Below are 16,708 nucleotides of genomic sequence, written 5' to 3' on the forward strand. Positions count from 1 at the left end.
TAAAATTCAGGCTTATAAAATCATCAATAAAATGCATGTGACATTACTTATTAACAACCTCTGACCATAGCTCTTTCATATTGCCGCTGTTAGGTTATCTGTGTTACAAACATCAACTATAACTTATGTTTCAATGAATATTTCATGAATTTAATAAATCTTTCCATACTTATACAACTAGAGAGTTTTTGACTGTTGACATGTACAATGATATTATTAAATGTGGATTGATCAGTAAGTATTAAAACTCCCGGTTACAGACATCTCAACAATCATTTTTCACTGCATTTACTTCAATAATCATTTTAATGTCAAACGATAACTCTTTGACATAAAAAAGAAATTTACAGTTATATGACTGTGGGATATTTTAAAACTGTTTTCACCGTGTAAAAGACATTCAAATTGTTAACATTCAGATTCTTGTCATCCCTGAGGAATCTAATGAGTTAGAAAATGTTCTTCATTTCTTAAAAAAGCAATGTGAAAGCTGTGCATAATCCCCTGCTCTAGTTGTCAGACATGGGAATTAGAGGGAAAAATATCAACAAAATTATAAGGGTCATATCAGAACAACAAAAAAAACTTGTCAGGTAATGTTAGTGTAAAAAACAGCAGTACTATAATAATGTCGTACAAATTCATATATTTTCCGTTTTTCTACAGAAAAATGCTTTTCTATTAATCTGGTTAATATCATATGAACATAGTTTTATTAAAACAAAGCCTAAATTGAAAAAGGGAGGTAATCAAAAATAGAATTTAATATAATATTTTGTTTTTGAAGTCAAAATATTGAAACAACTTCGGTGATTTTCTTAATGTATCAATTTGATGAATACAGAACAAAGGAAAATTCTATTTCGTGCAAACATGCTTCGAAGTTATAATACTTTTATTTATTTTAACTAAGAGCCCTTGATATGGCTTTTGCTAGAAATGACTTCATATTTAGTACATACAACAGGCAATCGATACTATGCTCAAGCTGTATATGTAATAGGCTAGTTATTTTCTTATCACATTATTTATGATTTTGCATAGCTACTTGTTTAACTTGTTTTAGAACTGACTATTTTTAACTGAAATTAAAAGCTTTATCGGACCAAATTCGGGGAAAAAAGTCCTCTTAATTATGGATAAATATTAGCATACATTTTGACATTTAAGATACTTATTGAGTAATGCAAGCTGTTTTACTAAAAATAAAAGCAAGTAAAATACCATTTATTCCTTTTACAAAATGACTTCATAAAATGTCATATGACCACAATGTGGGGGAAGTATACATCTGTTTCCAAGGAAACAGATTTTTTTCAATATCTTACATCAAATTATCATTTGTAAGGAAAGTAGTTTGTGAAAATAGCTGCTTCAATTATGGTGTTATTTCAATTTCAGAACATTTCTTTCGACTTGAATGACGTGTTCAATTTATTTCCTTACTTTTTCACACCTTTTCATAGACAGTAATAAAAATTTAAAACATTATTTTCCTTTAACATTTTCTTCATCATATGTCAGGTAATTAAACAGCCAGTTATCCAATCATGTTGGTTTTTTTATTGTTGTTATTGCTATTTTGTTTATCTACAGCTTAATGATCTTTATTTTTTATTATGCAGTATCTTCTTTATTATATTCCCTCCTTTCTCTGCCCTTGAGCTTTTTGTTTGGTTCAGTGCATTTAATGTGTCCTGCCAATGTGGCTCGGTTGTGTCGGGGCTGTATAATCAGCACACATCAAAAGAAAAAACTTCAACCTTCAAGTTCTGTTAGCTTTTTACACCAAAGTCAGTAAGAATTCAAACCAAACAAAATGAACAACCAGTTACTGGATGTCAGTGACCATAGTTATTCAGCCCTGGAGGCACTTAAATGAATATATAAAACATTTTATACACACCTTGGTGCCCTGTTATGGATATATAAAACATTGAATACAAACCTTGCTCAGCAATCTCGATCTCCCTCCTGCCAAAAGCAGCATGGTCAATATTCTTCACACAGAAGTCAGTTGAACCTTTTGAATTTTTCTGCAAAAATACAAATACAAATCAATTCAAGTACCATCACCCTCTGTAAATTCAATAAAACCACAAAATATCTGACATTTAAGACAATTTCAATCCAATTTACTGCAACAAATTTACAATGCTAATTAAGTTTTGATTCCTCTTGGGAGCCTGAGCAGTTCCAACTATTGAAGGTTTTTTTCCCCCAAACTATTTGGAAAACTGATTTCATTTAATTTGTTTTGTCAGTTGCTCTGATTTACAATACATATTTCTTACTTTGGTTTCATGGTACAGGGCCAGGTATGGATCAGTGTTATAATTAAGTGTTCTTTGACTGTGTGACCAGGAAACTAAGATATCAGGTATCTGAATTGTCAGAAACTGGCACAAAGTGTGCACTGTGACCAATGAGAACCCTGAGATGCAAGACAGATTTCAGGAGGAGTTTTATAACCTTAAATACCGGTATATTTCAGCCTCTTCCATTTATGACAAAGCATTAGATTAAACAAACATAATATTAAATATTATGCTCAAACAGATGTGTTGACCATTGTCATATCAATTACCTTGTTAATAGAAGCAGATATATAGCTTTATACACTTTCAAGATATTGAGTGGGGTAAGAGTTATTAATTAAGTAAAAGCAGGGCAATTCCATTACACAAATTCAGTATCATATTGGTGAAATTCAGGCTTTTTCAGATAGTCTCATTCTGCGCTGTGCAACAATGGACCTTAAGTAGGTCCATAACCTTGTGTTCTTCTTGCTGGACAGCTTTCTTATACTTTAACTTTGAACTCCACTAGTCTACATAACTGCAAATTAAACTAGGAATTACTTTAGGAATCACTGTCAAATTCTAAGTTATCCCATATGTTATATAGATGATATTGAATGAGTGTAGGTTTGATACTAAATTTATTGAACATGTTCAATAAAATCATATTATGCGAGCCTGTGGCTAGCATAATATTGTTTTATTTAACAAGTTCAATAAATTTAGTAGTGAATCTACACAAATATATTATTCTATTTATCACATATTCAAAATAAGAACGGTTTACAATTTGTAAGAGCCATTTTTCATTGCGCCTATGATTTTAATGCTATGTTTGTATAAAACGCAAATGACATCATGTCAAAGTGTTATTACATTAGTGTATAATTATATTGTTTTTTATTAAATGGCTTTATAACAATCCTATGTCATGATGTAATAACAATGTTGATACCTGTTGTTTTTCCCTAGGGTTTATTTCATCTTCTTCATCAGAGGAACTGCCTGTATATGATGCTGAAACATAAAATAAAACAATCAGTTACGCATGATTTAATTTAATAAGTTTAAATATTGTCCACATATTAGCTTGCTAGTTGTTGGCATATATGTGTATGTACAAAATTATATCAAAAATGGCTTATTAACAATATTTATATAGAAACATGGGCATCACAATTCTAATATTCTTTTACAAGTTTGCAGTCTCATAAACAATAATAACAGCAAGTACATGACTTGTGGATTATAAAGCATGTCTTTGTCTTTATTTTATCATTGTAATATCATAGAACTGAACAATATGATATGACAAAAAATTCATGAAAATTTGATATAGGAAAGAGCAAGTTTTTGACAATGACCTTTGCCTTTGGTGACGAGTAACTTAAACTACATACACAATAAATGTTTTTTAAATATGATCTGAAACAATTAATTTTGTTATAAAATTTTCTACTATACCTGAAGCAAAATCATATACAATTATTGGTTTATATAATATCCTTTAAAATATTAAATTGTTGAAGTAGAAATGAAGTATCTCAGGGAAATGCAGCATCTGTAGCATTAATTAATTTATTTAATTTCTAATAATTTAATATTTCCAGCTAAAATACACTTCTTGATGGCAATAGAAATGAATTAAAATTCATCTGATACGATAATTTATTCTAATAAGAAACTTTTTTATATGAAAATTGAATTGTAACTTTATTTTACCTTTTTACTTACTGTATAAACGCCCCGAAAAAAATTAAACCTACCAGTGTTATTAGAACTTTGCGAAAGATACGAGCAAAAACTTCCCACACAGGTTTCAATGGTGGACTTCATGTTGTCCATCAAATCAACAAATATTCTCTATATTCCAAGAACTTATGATTCTCATATCAAAACAAACAAAAAAAATGTGGTAATATTCATTCACACAGGAATGTCATTTTTAATTAAGTCCAGGTAGCATTGTAAATCATAATGTAACAAGCTTTGTAAGGCATCAAAACATTATTAACAATGATGATAACGTGTAACTTTAGATTATAGAGCAGAAATTCAAGAATTTAAAGAGACACTGTTATCATATTATTCCTATAAAATCTAGGATTGTTCCAACTTAAATATTATACATATGCAAAGAGGAAACCTATTAAGGTAGATGACATTTGTCAATGCAAGTATTACTGGTGTGAAAATATTCCAGTCTGACAGAAAAGTGGAAATTATGACCAAAAAAAATATATCAATTATCATAGTCCTTGGCAAAGGTGAAGGTCTTTTTCACAGCCTTCAGCTTTTTATATATATTATTATAGACAGTATATTTTTACAATTATTTTTAAGAGGTCTTATATAATTTTATCACAATTCTATCCATTTATTGAAGTTTAAAAGCCTCTTTTTGACATTTAGACTTGGCGGGGGAAAAAAAATTGGATGAGAATTAAATCTAACTTCCCAGTTTTAAAGTGAATTATGGTCTACAAGGGCACAGTTTTCATAAGTATTTCAAAAACTGATAAAAACAATAGAACTTTATCATTTGGATATAAATAAAATATTTCTTACGATTTTGTATGAATTATAATCAACATTAATATTTTAATCTGTATTTTCAGTATCTGGTTCTGGTAGGAATCATAAATATTGGATTATGTATCTCGAAATAACTAGCAACCGTTGACCCATATAATAATGTTAAAATAGATAATTCAATGGTTTGTCGTTTAATTTTGTCACATGTTAATACATATGTATCGGTATAATATTATATGAATTACTAAATACTGGTACTATGATCTCAATTATTATTTATGGTATGCATACGAAAGACATTCCATTATAGTCAAACTCACTTTAAAGTTAACGCTTTTGAACTAAGAAATTCTGACCAAAATATGTCCGACTTATCCTTAGCGTTAAGTGATTCTAACATGAAACTTACACAAAGAGTCTGTGCTTCCAGCATAGGAACTTGCGTTACTGGAACGTCTGTCACTTTTAGCTTCCAATAATTGTTGAGTTATTCGTTTATCCAACTGGACACTGTGACGTTTTCGTCCAGCCCGAGCTTTGTTAATAAAGTCTTCCTCGGTTAAATTTCTCATTTTCTCCGGCATCTCAAAATGATCATTATTGCTGTCCGAGGCCGTTTTGGCCAGAAGTTTCTTCGACAGCATTTTTGAAAGTGTTATTTCCCTTAACAAGAAATTCACTAAAATGGCACTTTAGAAACTAGATAAGATCTCCTTATAAATAAATCCCTCCTTGCATTAACTATTTTAACATCTGAATAGATTCATTTCACATTTGCTTCCATTTGTCTACAACAGTCTATCTAGATCGGCTTTTCTATCCGAATTTAAGGACGAGCTGTCAACATTTCACATCATATTCTGAATAATACATCTAAAATACACAGACCCAATCTAGTTATTATTTATTTACAACTGATAGATCCCTATCACAACATTAAATAGCAGTTAAATCACAAAGAAAATACTTCTTCATTGTAAATAAAAAAACAATATATGATCGAATTATACATAAAACAATTGTATCCCCATCTACATAAACATGTCATACACCAATAAACCTGTAACTTCCAATTCCAAACAAGGTCACATCCAATACAATACCAGAGCTGATCAATTGCCAATTAATCTGAATGACCTTTGATTTAGATCATCTGCCTTTGATTAAGGCATTAATTCCCAGATAGTATATACCAAATCAATCTATTGATCATTAGGACAGACTACACCTTTAATCTACACTTAAAACTTCAAAACAAAAACAATCCAAGTTAGCATTACAAACATATATCCAAGTTAGCATTACAAATATTATACGACTGTAACAAAATATATTATAAGCTCTTGATACCTTGACCTGTTTGATATTTCTAAATAACAATATCATCACCTTAGTGCAGTAATGGGTTAACTCCTAATACAATTTAATAGGAGTTAACTTGTTACTGTACTATGGTGACAATATATTTTTTGCATAAATTAACAAGAGCACCGCTAGGCGGAGCATTATATGCCCGAAAGTGTTTTTTTTTAGTAAGGATGAAGCATTTATTAGACATGGGAATTAGCTGTTCATCCTATAAAATTTTAAAGATGTAGGTTGATTAATACTTAAGTTATTAATAATGACCTAAACCTTTCACCTTGTGACCCTAAAATCAATAGGGGTCTTCCACCTTATATGGACAATCATCCTAAGGAGTTTGAATATTGTGGGCCAAAAAGAACTTTAGTTATGCTCCGGAAAATGTTTTCAATTGTAAGGGAATAGTGACCTTGACCTTTTGACCCCAAAATCACTTAAGTTATGCTCCTGAAACTGTTTTCAGTATCAACGTAATAATGACCTTGACCTTTGACCTTGTGACCCCAAAATCAATAGGGGTCTTCTACCCAATATTGACAATCATCCTATGCAGTTTGAACATTGTGGGCTAAATGAAACTTAAGTTATGCTCCGGAAACCAAATTGCTAACAGACAAATTGCTAACTTTCAGTATCAAAGAAATAGTGACCTTGACCTTTGCCCTTGTGACACCAAAATCAATAGGGGTCTTCTACCCAATATGGACAACCATCCTATGAAGTTTGAACATTTGGGGCCAAATGGAACTTAAGTTAACAAAATTGCTAACGGACAAATTGCTAACGGACGGACGGACGCCAGGGGGTATAACATAATATGCCCTTTCGGGCATATAAAAAAGAAACTCAAGACATGAAGCTATTTCCCTGTAAATAAATCTTGCAATCTTGCTAGTCCCAACTTTGACCATCTTCAACATTTTAATATGCCAGCTGAAGTTTTTTTAGCTTAGCTTTTGCCACCTGTTAAGAGCCAACCATTTTTAGTAAACACATCTCTGAATTCTGAGCATGCTAACTCTTACATCTTGTTTGATTTTGAAATCCTTAGATCAAGCATTACAGCAAAACAAGGAACATCTTTAATAACTAGAGCTGTCCATAAGACAGCGTGCTTGACTATTCTTGGTGCTTGACAGTAAGAAAAGGGGCATTAACTCTGTAAAAAGTAACTCAGAGTTATTGAACCTGTGCCCATCATGCTACATGATCACAGAAAAGTGATTCCCTCAAGTTGTTTAGGAGATATCAATATGCATATATAAACTTTACCAGCGTACAATTTAGCTCTCCTTATTTTTCAAATAGTTGTGCTTAAATAATAGCCCTCTGAATAGCTGCAGGCAGTTAAGACAAACTTTAAGACAGAACTTTTTAAACATTTCAACCTACAATCTATAATTAAGTAAAAATGCTACAGGCAAAATAAAATGATTTTTACATCAACAGTTTGGTTCTTCAAGAATTTGGCTGCCCACATTTCATAATTATATACTGGTAACAGAAAGAGCTCCAGACTGACATGTACATACAGAGAATTTTCCTTGCACAAAATTAAGGAAATATGTCTGACATGCAGTTACTATAATCAAGCATTTAATTGGACTTAAATGTCATTTCACACTGTGATGTTGATAAAAATTACAAAATTCCATTAAATTCCAGACATACTCAAACTGCTTTGCTTACCAAGGGCACTTAACCTCTGAATCTATCAACATCCAATACATATTCTTTTCCATTTAAAACACAAAATCTCAAACTTTGATATAAAAAAAAGCAAAAGTGTCCTAATAATTTTGCCTTTACTACTTTAGTTAAATTTTTTCAATAAATATAATTTATGCACTTATGCACCCTATCAAGATTTAATTTTAATCCAAAGGATCATTGATTTACAACACATTTTGTATTTATCAGGGAAAAAAAAACAAACAAAAAAACTTTCAGTTAAGTTCAAAAATCTTTCACAAACTGTCTTAAGACTGCAGTATACAGTGAGTCACTGTACGTTCAGTTGTTTAAACACCCTAACTCCATGACATACAAGACAAACTATATAGATAACACTAGCTACCCTAAAATTTATTAAATTATTCAAACTTTCGAAACAGTTTTATTTCATATCTTCATAAGTTTTAAACTACTGCAGTTTTGAAGCATCATTATATATATATTATTATAACTTAAAGCAATTTTATCATACATAATTATGTATATAATTCTCACAGTCTCATTATATGATACAATGCTTAAAAAATAAGCTATGTATTTACATTAATAGGCTTACAATAATTCACTTCAATGTAATTAACTCCCTTTCTCCCTAATTATTCCCCTTTTACCATTCATTTTCCTTTTTGGCTTTTTCTAACACCTCTTTTATCGTATTTTACATAATTGTAGGATCATTTATAGATAGATAGTCCTTTATTTGATGTCTTTTTTCATAGTTTTGGTTGTAATTTTGACATTACTTACAAAATCATCTAGTACGTCACACAATTGATATAGTAAATTGTGGTAACTTAAGCAGGCAAGTCCTACTTTAAGAAAGCGCTTTATATAAACATTCATTTGCATAAAATTGTTTATAAAGATAGACAATTGATGCAAATCTAAAATTCTTTCAAAAATTCAAGTTTTTAATTACATTCAATACCTTCTATATTCACAATGTTTTGGATACATGATTTGAATAAAAATTACTTCCTGTTTTACAACTAAACTTCCTGAGTCAAGTCTTAAATAACCACTTGACAATACTATCATACAATACTAAGGAAAATCATGTAATTTTCTCTATTATATAAACAACAAAAAAGTTGTCCCAGTCAACATTCCAAGAAAAAATAATACACTAATACAATAATACACTATACAATAATACACTATACAATAATACACTATACAATAATACACTATACAATAATACACTATACAATAATACACTATACAATAATACACTATACAATAATACACTATACAATAATACACTATACAATAATACACTATACAATAATACACTATACAATAATACACTAATACAATAATACACTATACAATAATACACTAATACAATAATACACTATACAATAATACACTATACAACAATAATACACTATACAATAATACACTATACAATAATACACTATACAATAATACACTATACAATAATACACTATACAATAATACACTAATACAATAATACACTATACAATAATACACTAATACAATAATACACTATACAATAATACACTATACAATAATACACTATACAATAATACACTATACAATAATACACTATACAATAATACACTAATACAATAATACACTAATACAATAATACACTAATACAATAATACACTATACAATAATACACTAATACAATAATACACTATACAATAATACACTAATACAATAATACACTAATACAATAATACACTATACAATAATACACTAATACAATAATACACTATACAATAATACACTAATACAATAATAACCTACAGAATGCAATAAACAATGCTAGTTCAGTAATGTTTGAAAGTCAATAACTATAATTTGATAATTGCAATGCAAATTGAATTAAATTATAATACAATGCCATTTAATCCATATTAAATATTAAATGAAAGCTTTCCGGCAAGAATATTTTGCTACATGCATGCATGCAGCGAAGTTAAGTTTCTGGCCAATATCAAACATAAATATCCAATAATTGTTCACAAAAAATATCAAATCCATAAGAAATGCATGTAGTATATAATCAATTTAAGCAATTCACCTACTACAGGGTTGTCTTGTTGAACGCCCACTGTCTCTGTGTTAACCCTTAACCTGCTGGAATGAAAAAGTCTTTCATCTTTGCTTCAAGTACAGACCAAGGCAAGCCTGCACATCTGTGCAAGTCCTGCAACCAGGCTCTAGTGCCATACTGCTTATTGCTTAATTTTTGTATTTTGATATTGAAATCAACTTTGAATGCTCTGTTCCAAATTCAAAGCTGGGCATAAATTATTACACAATGTCAGTAGATTAAGGATTAATACATTAGCATGATGAAAGGATCAAGGAGTTGGAAATCAAACTGAAATGTGCTTGCACCTGAGTAAGATAGAATAGCATTAATAACATCATTCTCTTCTGTCCTATTAAAGTTCCCTACACAGAGCATTGAAAAATAATATAATCTACTCTGCACATAACTTTACTTTTTGAGTACCACCAATTTTGACACAAATATGACATCACCAATATTCTGCCAACAACTTAAAATTCATTGTATTATATCACTGTCCAGGAACAGTGATAATTAATATTTTTGGTAACAAAATCCATTAAAGCAATGGCCATCAATCATTGAAGTCAGCACAGAATCAGCACACAGAGCAGGAATAGAAGATTTAACACAATATTCAGCAACTGGTGTTGATTTCACACACTTTGTGGGGGTATTTTTTAAAACCTGCATTACTAGTTTTTTTTTGGTCAATTATACATTAACAGACATAAATAAATTATTATAACAAATCATACAATGGAGCAAGTTGTGAATCTGCAACAAAATGGTAAATGACTGCTTTAAAGTGATAATATATTGGCATGACAACAGTCAATTTCAAGGTTTTTTGATCAATATTGAACAACAATCACACACTTTGCATTGTACTCCATCTCTACCATGTAAAACAATCATGTCCACCTCAAGACTTATCACTATTATATAGTCATATACCAATATCTCTGATGCACAATAAATCATAACAAATATAAACCAAAGAGTTATGTCCCCTGAAAACGCCTCAAGTAAAACTCAGTTAAAACATCAGGAAGCAAAATTTTAACTGTCACCACAATATGAAATTATCCATAATTTGAACTGTATAATAACAAAAAGGCATAATTATCATGTTGGATTACGCCCCGTTCATTTATTGATGTGAAACAAGGATGTAACCTCGGAGTGACTTGAAACCTTACAACCTAAAACTGACAGTGCCACATCAGAAACATTATCTGAATCAGTACAAGTGAAATTATATGAGAAAACTGCACCTTAACATTAAGTGAATTAATAATTTGCAAATATGATTTGTTTTGATATAATGACATTTGTTTTATAAATTTACGAAATTTATGCAGATTGCAAAAACAGATAAAATACTCTGATTTTAATCTATACTGAATGATGAATCTTCCCATCGTCTGTGAATAGCTTTATTATACAAATGACTTTCAGTATATTTATTTTAGTTTGACTGTGATGCAAACTTGAAGCTTATCTAAACCACTGACTCAAGTTCGCTTTTTGCTTTTGTAACTAACCAGTACTGGCGTCAATTTTAAGGGAGCATCATGGCCATGACCACTGGCAGTAAGGGGTAAAATCATTGATCCTGGTTAGGGATAAGAGGTAAAGACCTGAACCAGTCACGCTCACTGCTCAAATATGTATGTTATTTTAATATTTCAGCCATGTACTTGTATGGTAGAACATGGATTCTGTAATTTCAGTACTTAAACATTTTTACATCTTGCAACTGTCAACTTTTGAATGGTCATCAGCAATAATGACAACAAATGGTGGTTTTTCTACCAAAATGTCAATGAAAAGCTAAAATTTTAATATGATATGCCAATTCAGACTTACAATTTATGAATATTCGATCAAATGAAGGAATTCATTGCATTATGCATTGGCTATTGCCAAAAGCTTAAAAAAAACAACAACAAAAAACCTAATTTATACATAAAAACATCATTATCTTTGTACTATGGGAAAAAGGAATTTCTCCCACTATTAACTGAAAGAGGATACGATTATCTTCAAGTGTAATAATGAGAATGGGAAATAAGTACTTTGATGAAGTATTCATGAATATATCGCAGCAATGTGATCTCGAATACTGATGAGCTTTAATCATTGTATACAACATGTCCAGGAATAAATATCAATGATTTCTATTTATAGTGAACCCTGAAACTCAATTCACATTCCTCTTGTACAGAAAATTTTGTGCACATAGCAGATATATTGGACATTCAGGTTTGAAGATTTGATAAGATTTAACTTGTGTGATACAATTAAACAGTCCTCAACCAAACAATTATGTGGAAAAGTTGTTAGGACTGGTGTAGAATCTTAAACAAGATTGCATTTGAGAAAAATGCTATGCCACCGCATGGTTCAAATTTCATAGCTGTACATCAAAGGACAAGAAAGTAGGTCACATCATCAAAATCTAGGTCACCTGATTTCAAAGTTCAATTTTACAACTAAAACTGTGCACATGGTCAAAATGTCATTGCTGTACATCAAAGGACAAGAAAGTAGGTCACTGTCCCCTTGGGCAAGGCATAATTTTGACCCAAGGGTTTAATTCAAAGCAATTTTGAGACAGGTCCACCAAACGACATTTCAAGTCAAATATCTAAGCTATAGCTTTCTCCCATTCAGAAAACATTTGTTTTATTTTCTGTTTTTACTATGTGTACATAATGAGAATCACTGCCCCCGGGCAGGGCCAATTTTGACACCAGGGTAAAAATTGAACAACTTTGGTAGAGGACCTATAAATGATATTATATATCAAACATCAAAGCTCTATGCCTTGTACCTTCAGACAAAAATATTTTTTATTTTTTTCACTATTTGTACATAATGAAAATCAATGACCCCCGGGGCGGAACCAATTTTGACCCCAGGGCTATAATTTGAACAATCTTGCAAGAGGTTCACTACACAATGTTTCATGCAAAATATCTTAACTCTAGCCTTTGTATATTTAGAGAAGATGATTTTTTAAGTTTTTACTATATACATATAAGGAAAACCTATGGCCCCCGGGGGCGGGGCTAATTTTGACACAAGAGGCAAAATTTGAATAACTTTTGTAGAGTACCTTTAGATGATATTATTTAACAAATGATAAAGCTCTAAGCCTTGTACCTTCAGACAATAAGATTTTTTGATTTTTTACTATATGTATATATTGAAATCAATTAACCCCAGGGCTATAATTTGAACAATCTTGCTAGAGGTTTACTACACAATGTTTCATGCAAAATATCTAACCTCTAGCATTTGTCAATTGCTAGAAGAATTTTTTTTGAAGTTTTTACTATAACTTTTTAATATATACATATAAGGAAAACCAATGACCCCCGGGGCGGGGCCTATTTTGACCCCAGGGCTATAATTTGAACAATCTGGGTAGAGGTCTACCAGACAATGCCTTATGCAAAATATCTAAGCTCTAGGCCTTTTGGGTCTTTACAAGAAGGTATTTTAAGTTTTTACTATATGTACATTAAGTGAAAATCAATGACCCCGGGGCGGGGCCGCTTTTGACCCAAGGGCTATAATTTGAACAATCTTGGTAAGGGTCTACCAGACGATGCCTTATGCAAAATATCTAAGCTCTAGGCCTTTTGGGTTTTTACAAGAAGGTATTTTAAGTTTTTACTATATGTACATTAAGTGAAAATCAATGACCCCCGGGGCGGGGCCTATTTTGACCCCAGGGCTAAAATTTGAACAATCTTGTTAGAGGTCTACCAGACAATGCCTTATGCAAAATATCTAAGCTGTAGGCCTTTTGGGTCTTTACAAGAAGGTGTTTTAAGTTTTTACTATATGTACATATAGTGAAAATCAATGACCCCGGGGCGGGGCCGATTTTGACCCAAGGGCTATAATTTGAACAATCTTGGTAAGGGTCTACCAGACGATGCCTTATGCAAAATATCTAAGCTCTAGGCCTTTTGAGTTTTTTACAAGAAGGTATTTTAAGTTTTTACTATATGTACATAGTGAAAATCAATGACCCCCGGGGCGGGGCCAATTTTGACCCCAGGGCTATAATTTGAACAATCTTGTTAGAGGTCTACCAGACAATGCCTTATGCAAAATATCTAAGCTCTAGGCCTTTTGGGTCTTTACAAGAAGATTTTTTTAATTTATTCTTATAATTCCTTTTGGTTGCCATGGCAACCAGATTTCTGCATGGAATGAAATTCTTTGAACAACTTTGGAAGCCCTTTACCCAAGGAACAATCCTGGCAAGTTTGGTTGAAATTGGACTAGTGGTTTTTCACAAGAAGATTTTTTAAGTTCACTATATAATCTATATAACACACACACAAACACACACACAAACACACACACACACAGGTGAATCGCTATATGCCACCGCATCGCAGATGCTGCGGTGGCATAAAAAGAACTGATTTATTAAGTTAAACAGCCTGAAAATGTATGAATCAAATACTTCAACATTTTTATGGGCTTAACCGGCCATGCATGGTAAATATAACTATCCTTCAACAACAACAACAACAAAAACACCGGAATCATTACCTAATACTATGCACTTGAATAACTTTCTAAGATTAGTAATGAATTTCATAAAAATAATACACAATCATTTTCAAGATTTTGAAATGAAAATACATATACCATATACATGTATAAATCCAATTTATAATAATCACTATATCTAAGACACTCCAGTCAACTTCACAGCATGAAAATGCAAACTACAACTTTTTCACATCAATATTAAAATCCACTCCAATCATTATCTTATGTCACATATAAAATTAAACTTCTCAATATCTTTTTTGGATTTTCCCCCACACGATAAATAAGTAAACGTACACGATAAATAAGTAAACGTAAACAAGTATCTCTCATTTAATACCAAAAATAGGCCAGTGTTCATCCAATAAAACAAGCTCTCAATGACTTGGAGTATACCAGTATACACAATTCAGTACGTAGTAAACATAAAATATATAAACATTATAAACATATCCATTCATTTGTTGCACTTACAACGACATGTGTTACAAACAATTTGCTATAGCAATCCAAATAATACCATTATTACGAAACTCTGTAGTTTGCAATCCATGACCAAAATCATTAATTTCAGTTTTCGAAGAGCTCCAATAAAAGATTTTCAATAAAATATTTAATTAATTTTATTCATGTGCTGAATTAAATAAGACTGATTTGTGTGACTTAATAAATATATGTACAAATTTCTATATTTCTGTTTCATTATACATGTATATTCAAGGATTCTTAAGATGTTATGTGTGTTGAGTTCAATAACCAACACTGTCACTGAATTTCTTGAACGCAAAGTGATAATTTAGCCTTGGCCATCAGTATAAAGCCTGACAAACTTTACATTTTCCTCTTAATTATTTCATTAATATCCCCAAAATTGATAATGGAAAGTTCCAAATACTGAAGCTAGACAAGTCCATTTAAGAAATCCAGCAAGTTTATAAAACATCCACGCAGACTGACAATGATCTGCATAGTTCACTTAAATCTAAGTCAGTAAATATTTTGAAAAATTCCCTTAAAATAATGAATGGTTTTAAGTCCATAAATTTGAAAGAGATGGACTTGACTCACTATCTCTCACTGTATCTGATCATAATAGAAGAAAATCTTATAAAAATTAAATGATATTTTTAACCTCACAAAAGCATAATGCTCTAATGCACATTTATCTAAAAGATCATATTTTTATTACCACTTGTTGCCTTGAACAATTCACATGAACAATTCGGAAACCATAGCGACAGCAATAAGAATATTTTTCCTTAAATAAATTTCTGTTTGTTTTTGGGTTTTTTTCCTGCACCTCTTGGTACAAAATAAAATCGTAACTCGCATTTGTTTCAAAAGTGTATTGTCATTAACTTACAATATAACATTTGTAAATAGAAAATTATATAACAGAAATAATTGTACAGTACCTTAAGCACGCACTGATCTTAAGTTAAACCTAGCCTTAATTCCCGATGATATGTTTCTATATTTAGACACAAACTTTTTTTTTTCCTTTTAAAGTTTAAAATTTTAATTTGTTTGAAGCTCTGTACCCTATTACAGGAAATCATAATGACAGGCCTATTATAAAAGGATGCGTATGTGGGGGCTGAACAAATTACAGTCATATTCCTCATATATAATTACACATATAATCAAAATAAGAGAAAATAATTAATATATACAGCACTTTTCTTGTGACAGACAGTAATAGATTTGACATTTTACTTTCACTATCCAAGTACATAAAAACAACTAGTTTCAAGCATTTAGCAAAGTCGGACACTTTAGTGTTAGTTAGTGCTATTTTATTTTTTTTAAAGAAAAAATTGAAACAATAAATTTTTAATGCATTTAATTACCATTACATGTCTGCCATGTTTTTTTTCAAAAACATGTAAGGCCAATTTTTTTAGAAATTATTTTCAATACAATAAAATAAACGTACGGTATTGTGACCATGACCTTGGTTATTGGATAAACCTAGGAATCATGAGTGATACATCTAATTCATAGAAATTTGAGACTGTAACTTCAAATTTATTATGCTCTAAAATAACTATATTTTATTGGCATTATTCCTTTATCTTTGTCATAAACTGCAAAAGCCAATGATTTCGTGAGCAATTTAAGTAAAGAGTTAGATTGTATAAAT

General features: G+C 30.7%; 1 protein-coding gene across 6 annotated transcripts; it reads right to left on the reverse strand.

The window, feature by feature from the left end:
• Positions 1 to 1,859: 1,859 nt before the first annotated feature.
• Positions 1,860 to 15,015, reverse strand: LOC132740885 (putative adenosylhomocysteinase 3). 6 transcript variants are annotated; one of them, XM_060728931.1, is made up of 4 exons: positions 14,906 to 15,015; positions 5,245 to 5,708; positions 3,256 to 3,317; positions 1,860 to 2,036 (listed from the first exon to the last, which is right to left on the reverse strand). In XM_060728931.1, the coding sequence occupies exons 2-4, from the start codon at positions 5,477 to 5,479 to the stop codon at positions 1,875 to 1,877; spliced, it is 459 nt and encodes a 152-aa protein (XP_060584914.1). In that variant the 5' UTR covers positions 5,480 to 5,708; positions 14,906 to 15,015; the 3' UTR covers positions 1,860 to 1,874. The 6 variants fall into 6 exon arrangements, with proteins under 6 accessions (XP_060584914.1, XP_060584916.1, XP_060584915.1 ...); XM_060728933.1 differs by having other exon boundaries at positions 5,245 to 5,695; positions 14,906 to 14,997; XM_060728932.1 differs by lacking the exon at positions 14,906 to 15,015 and adding an exon at positions 14,669 to 14,849 and having other exon boundaries at positions 5,245 to 5,695.
• Positions 15,016 to 16,708: the final 1,693 nt, after the last annotated feature.

This window comes from Ruditapes philippinarum, unplaced genomic scaffold (genome assembly GCF_026571515.1).
Source record: "Ruditapes philippinarum isolate M1 unplaced genomic scaffold, ASM2657151v2 ctg15930_1_1_1_1, whole genome shotgun sequence".
NCBI classification, from domain to species: domain Eukaryota; kingdom Metazoa; phylum Mollusca; class Bivalvia; order Venerida; family Veneridae; genus Ruditapes; species Ruditapes philippinarum.

What these genes read in the sequence shown, in the direction of transcription:
- LOC132740885 (XM_060728931.1), bottom strand. Translation starts at nt 5,479, where the DNA reads ATGCTGTCGAAGAAACTTCTGGCCAAAACGGCCTCGGACAGCAATAAT. An exon ending in TGGAAGCACAGACTCTTTGT is followed by an intron (nt 3,318 to 5,244) that starts GTAAGTTTCATG and finishes TTTATGTTTCAG; the next exon opens with CATCATATACAGGCAGTTCC. An exon ending in ACCCTAGGGAAAAACAACAG is followed by an intron (nt 2,037 to 3,255) that starts GTATCAACATTG and finishes GTATTTTTGCAG; the next exon opens with AAAAATTCAAAAGGTTCAAC.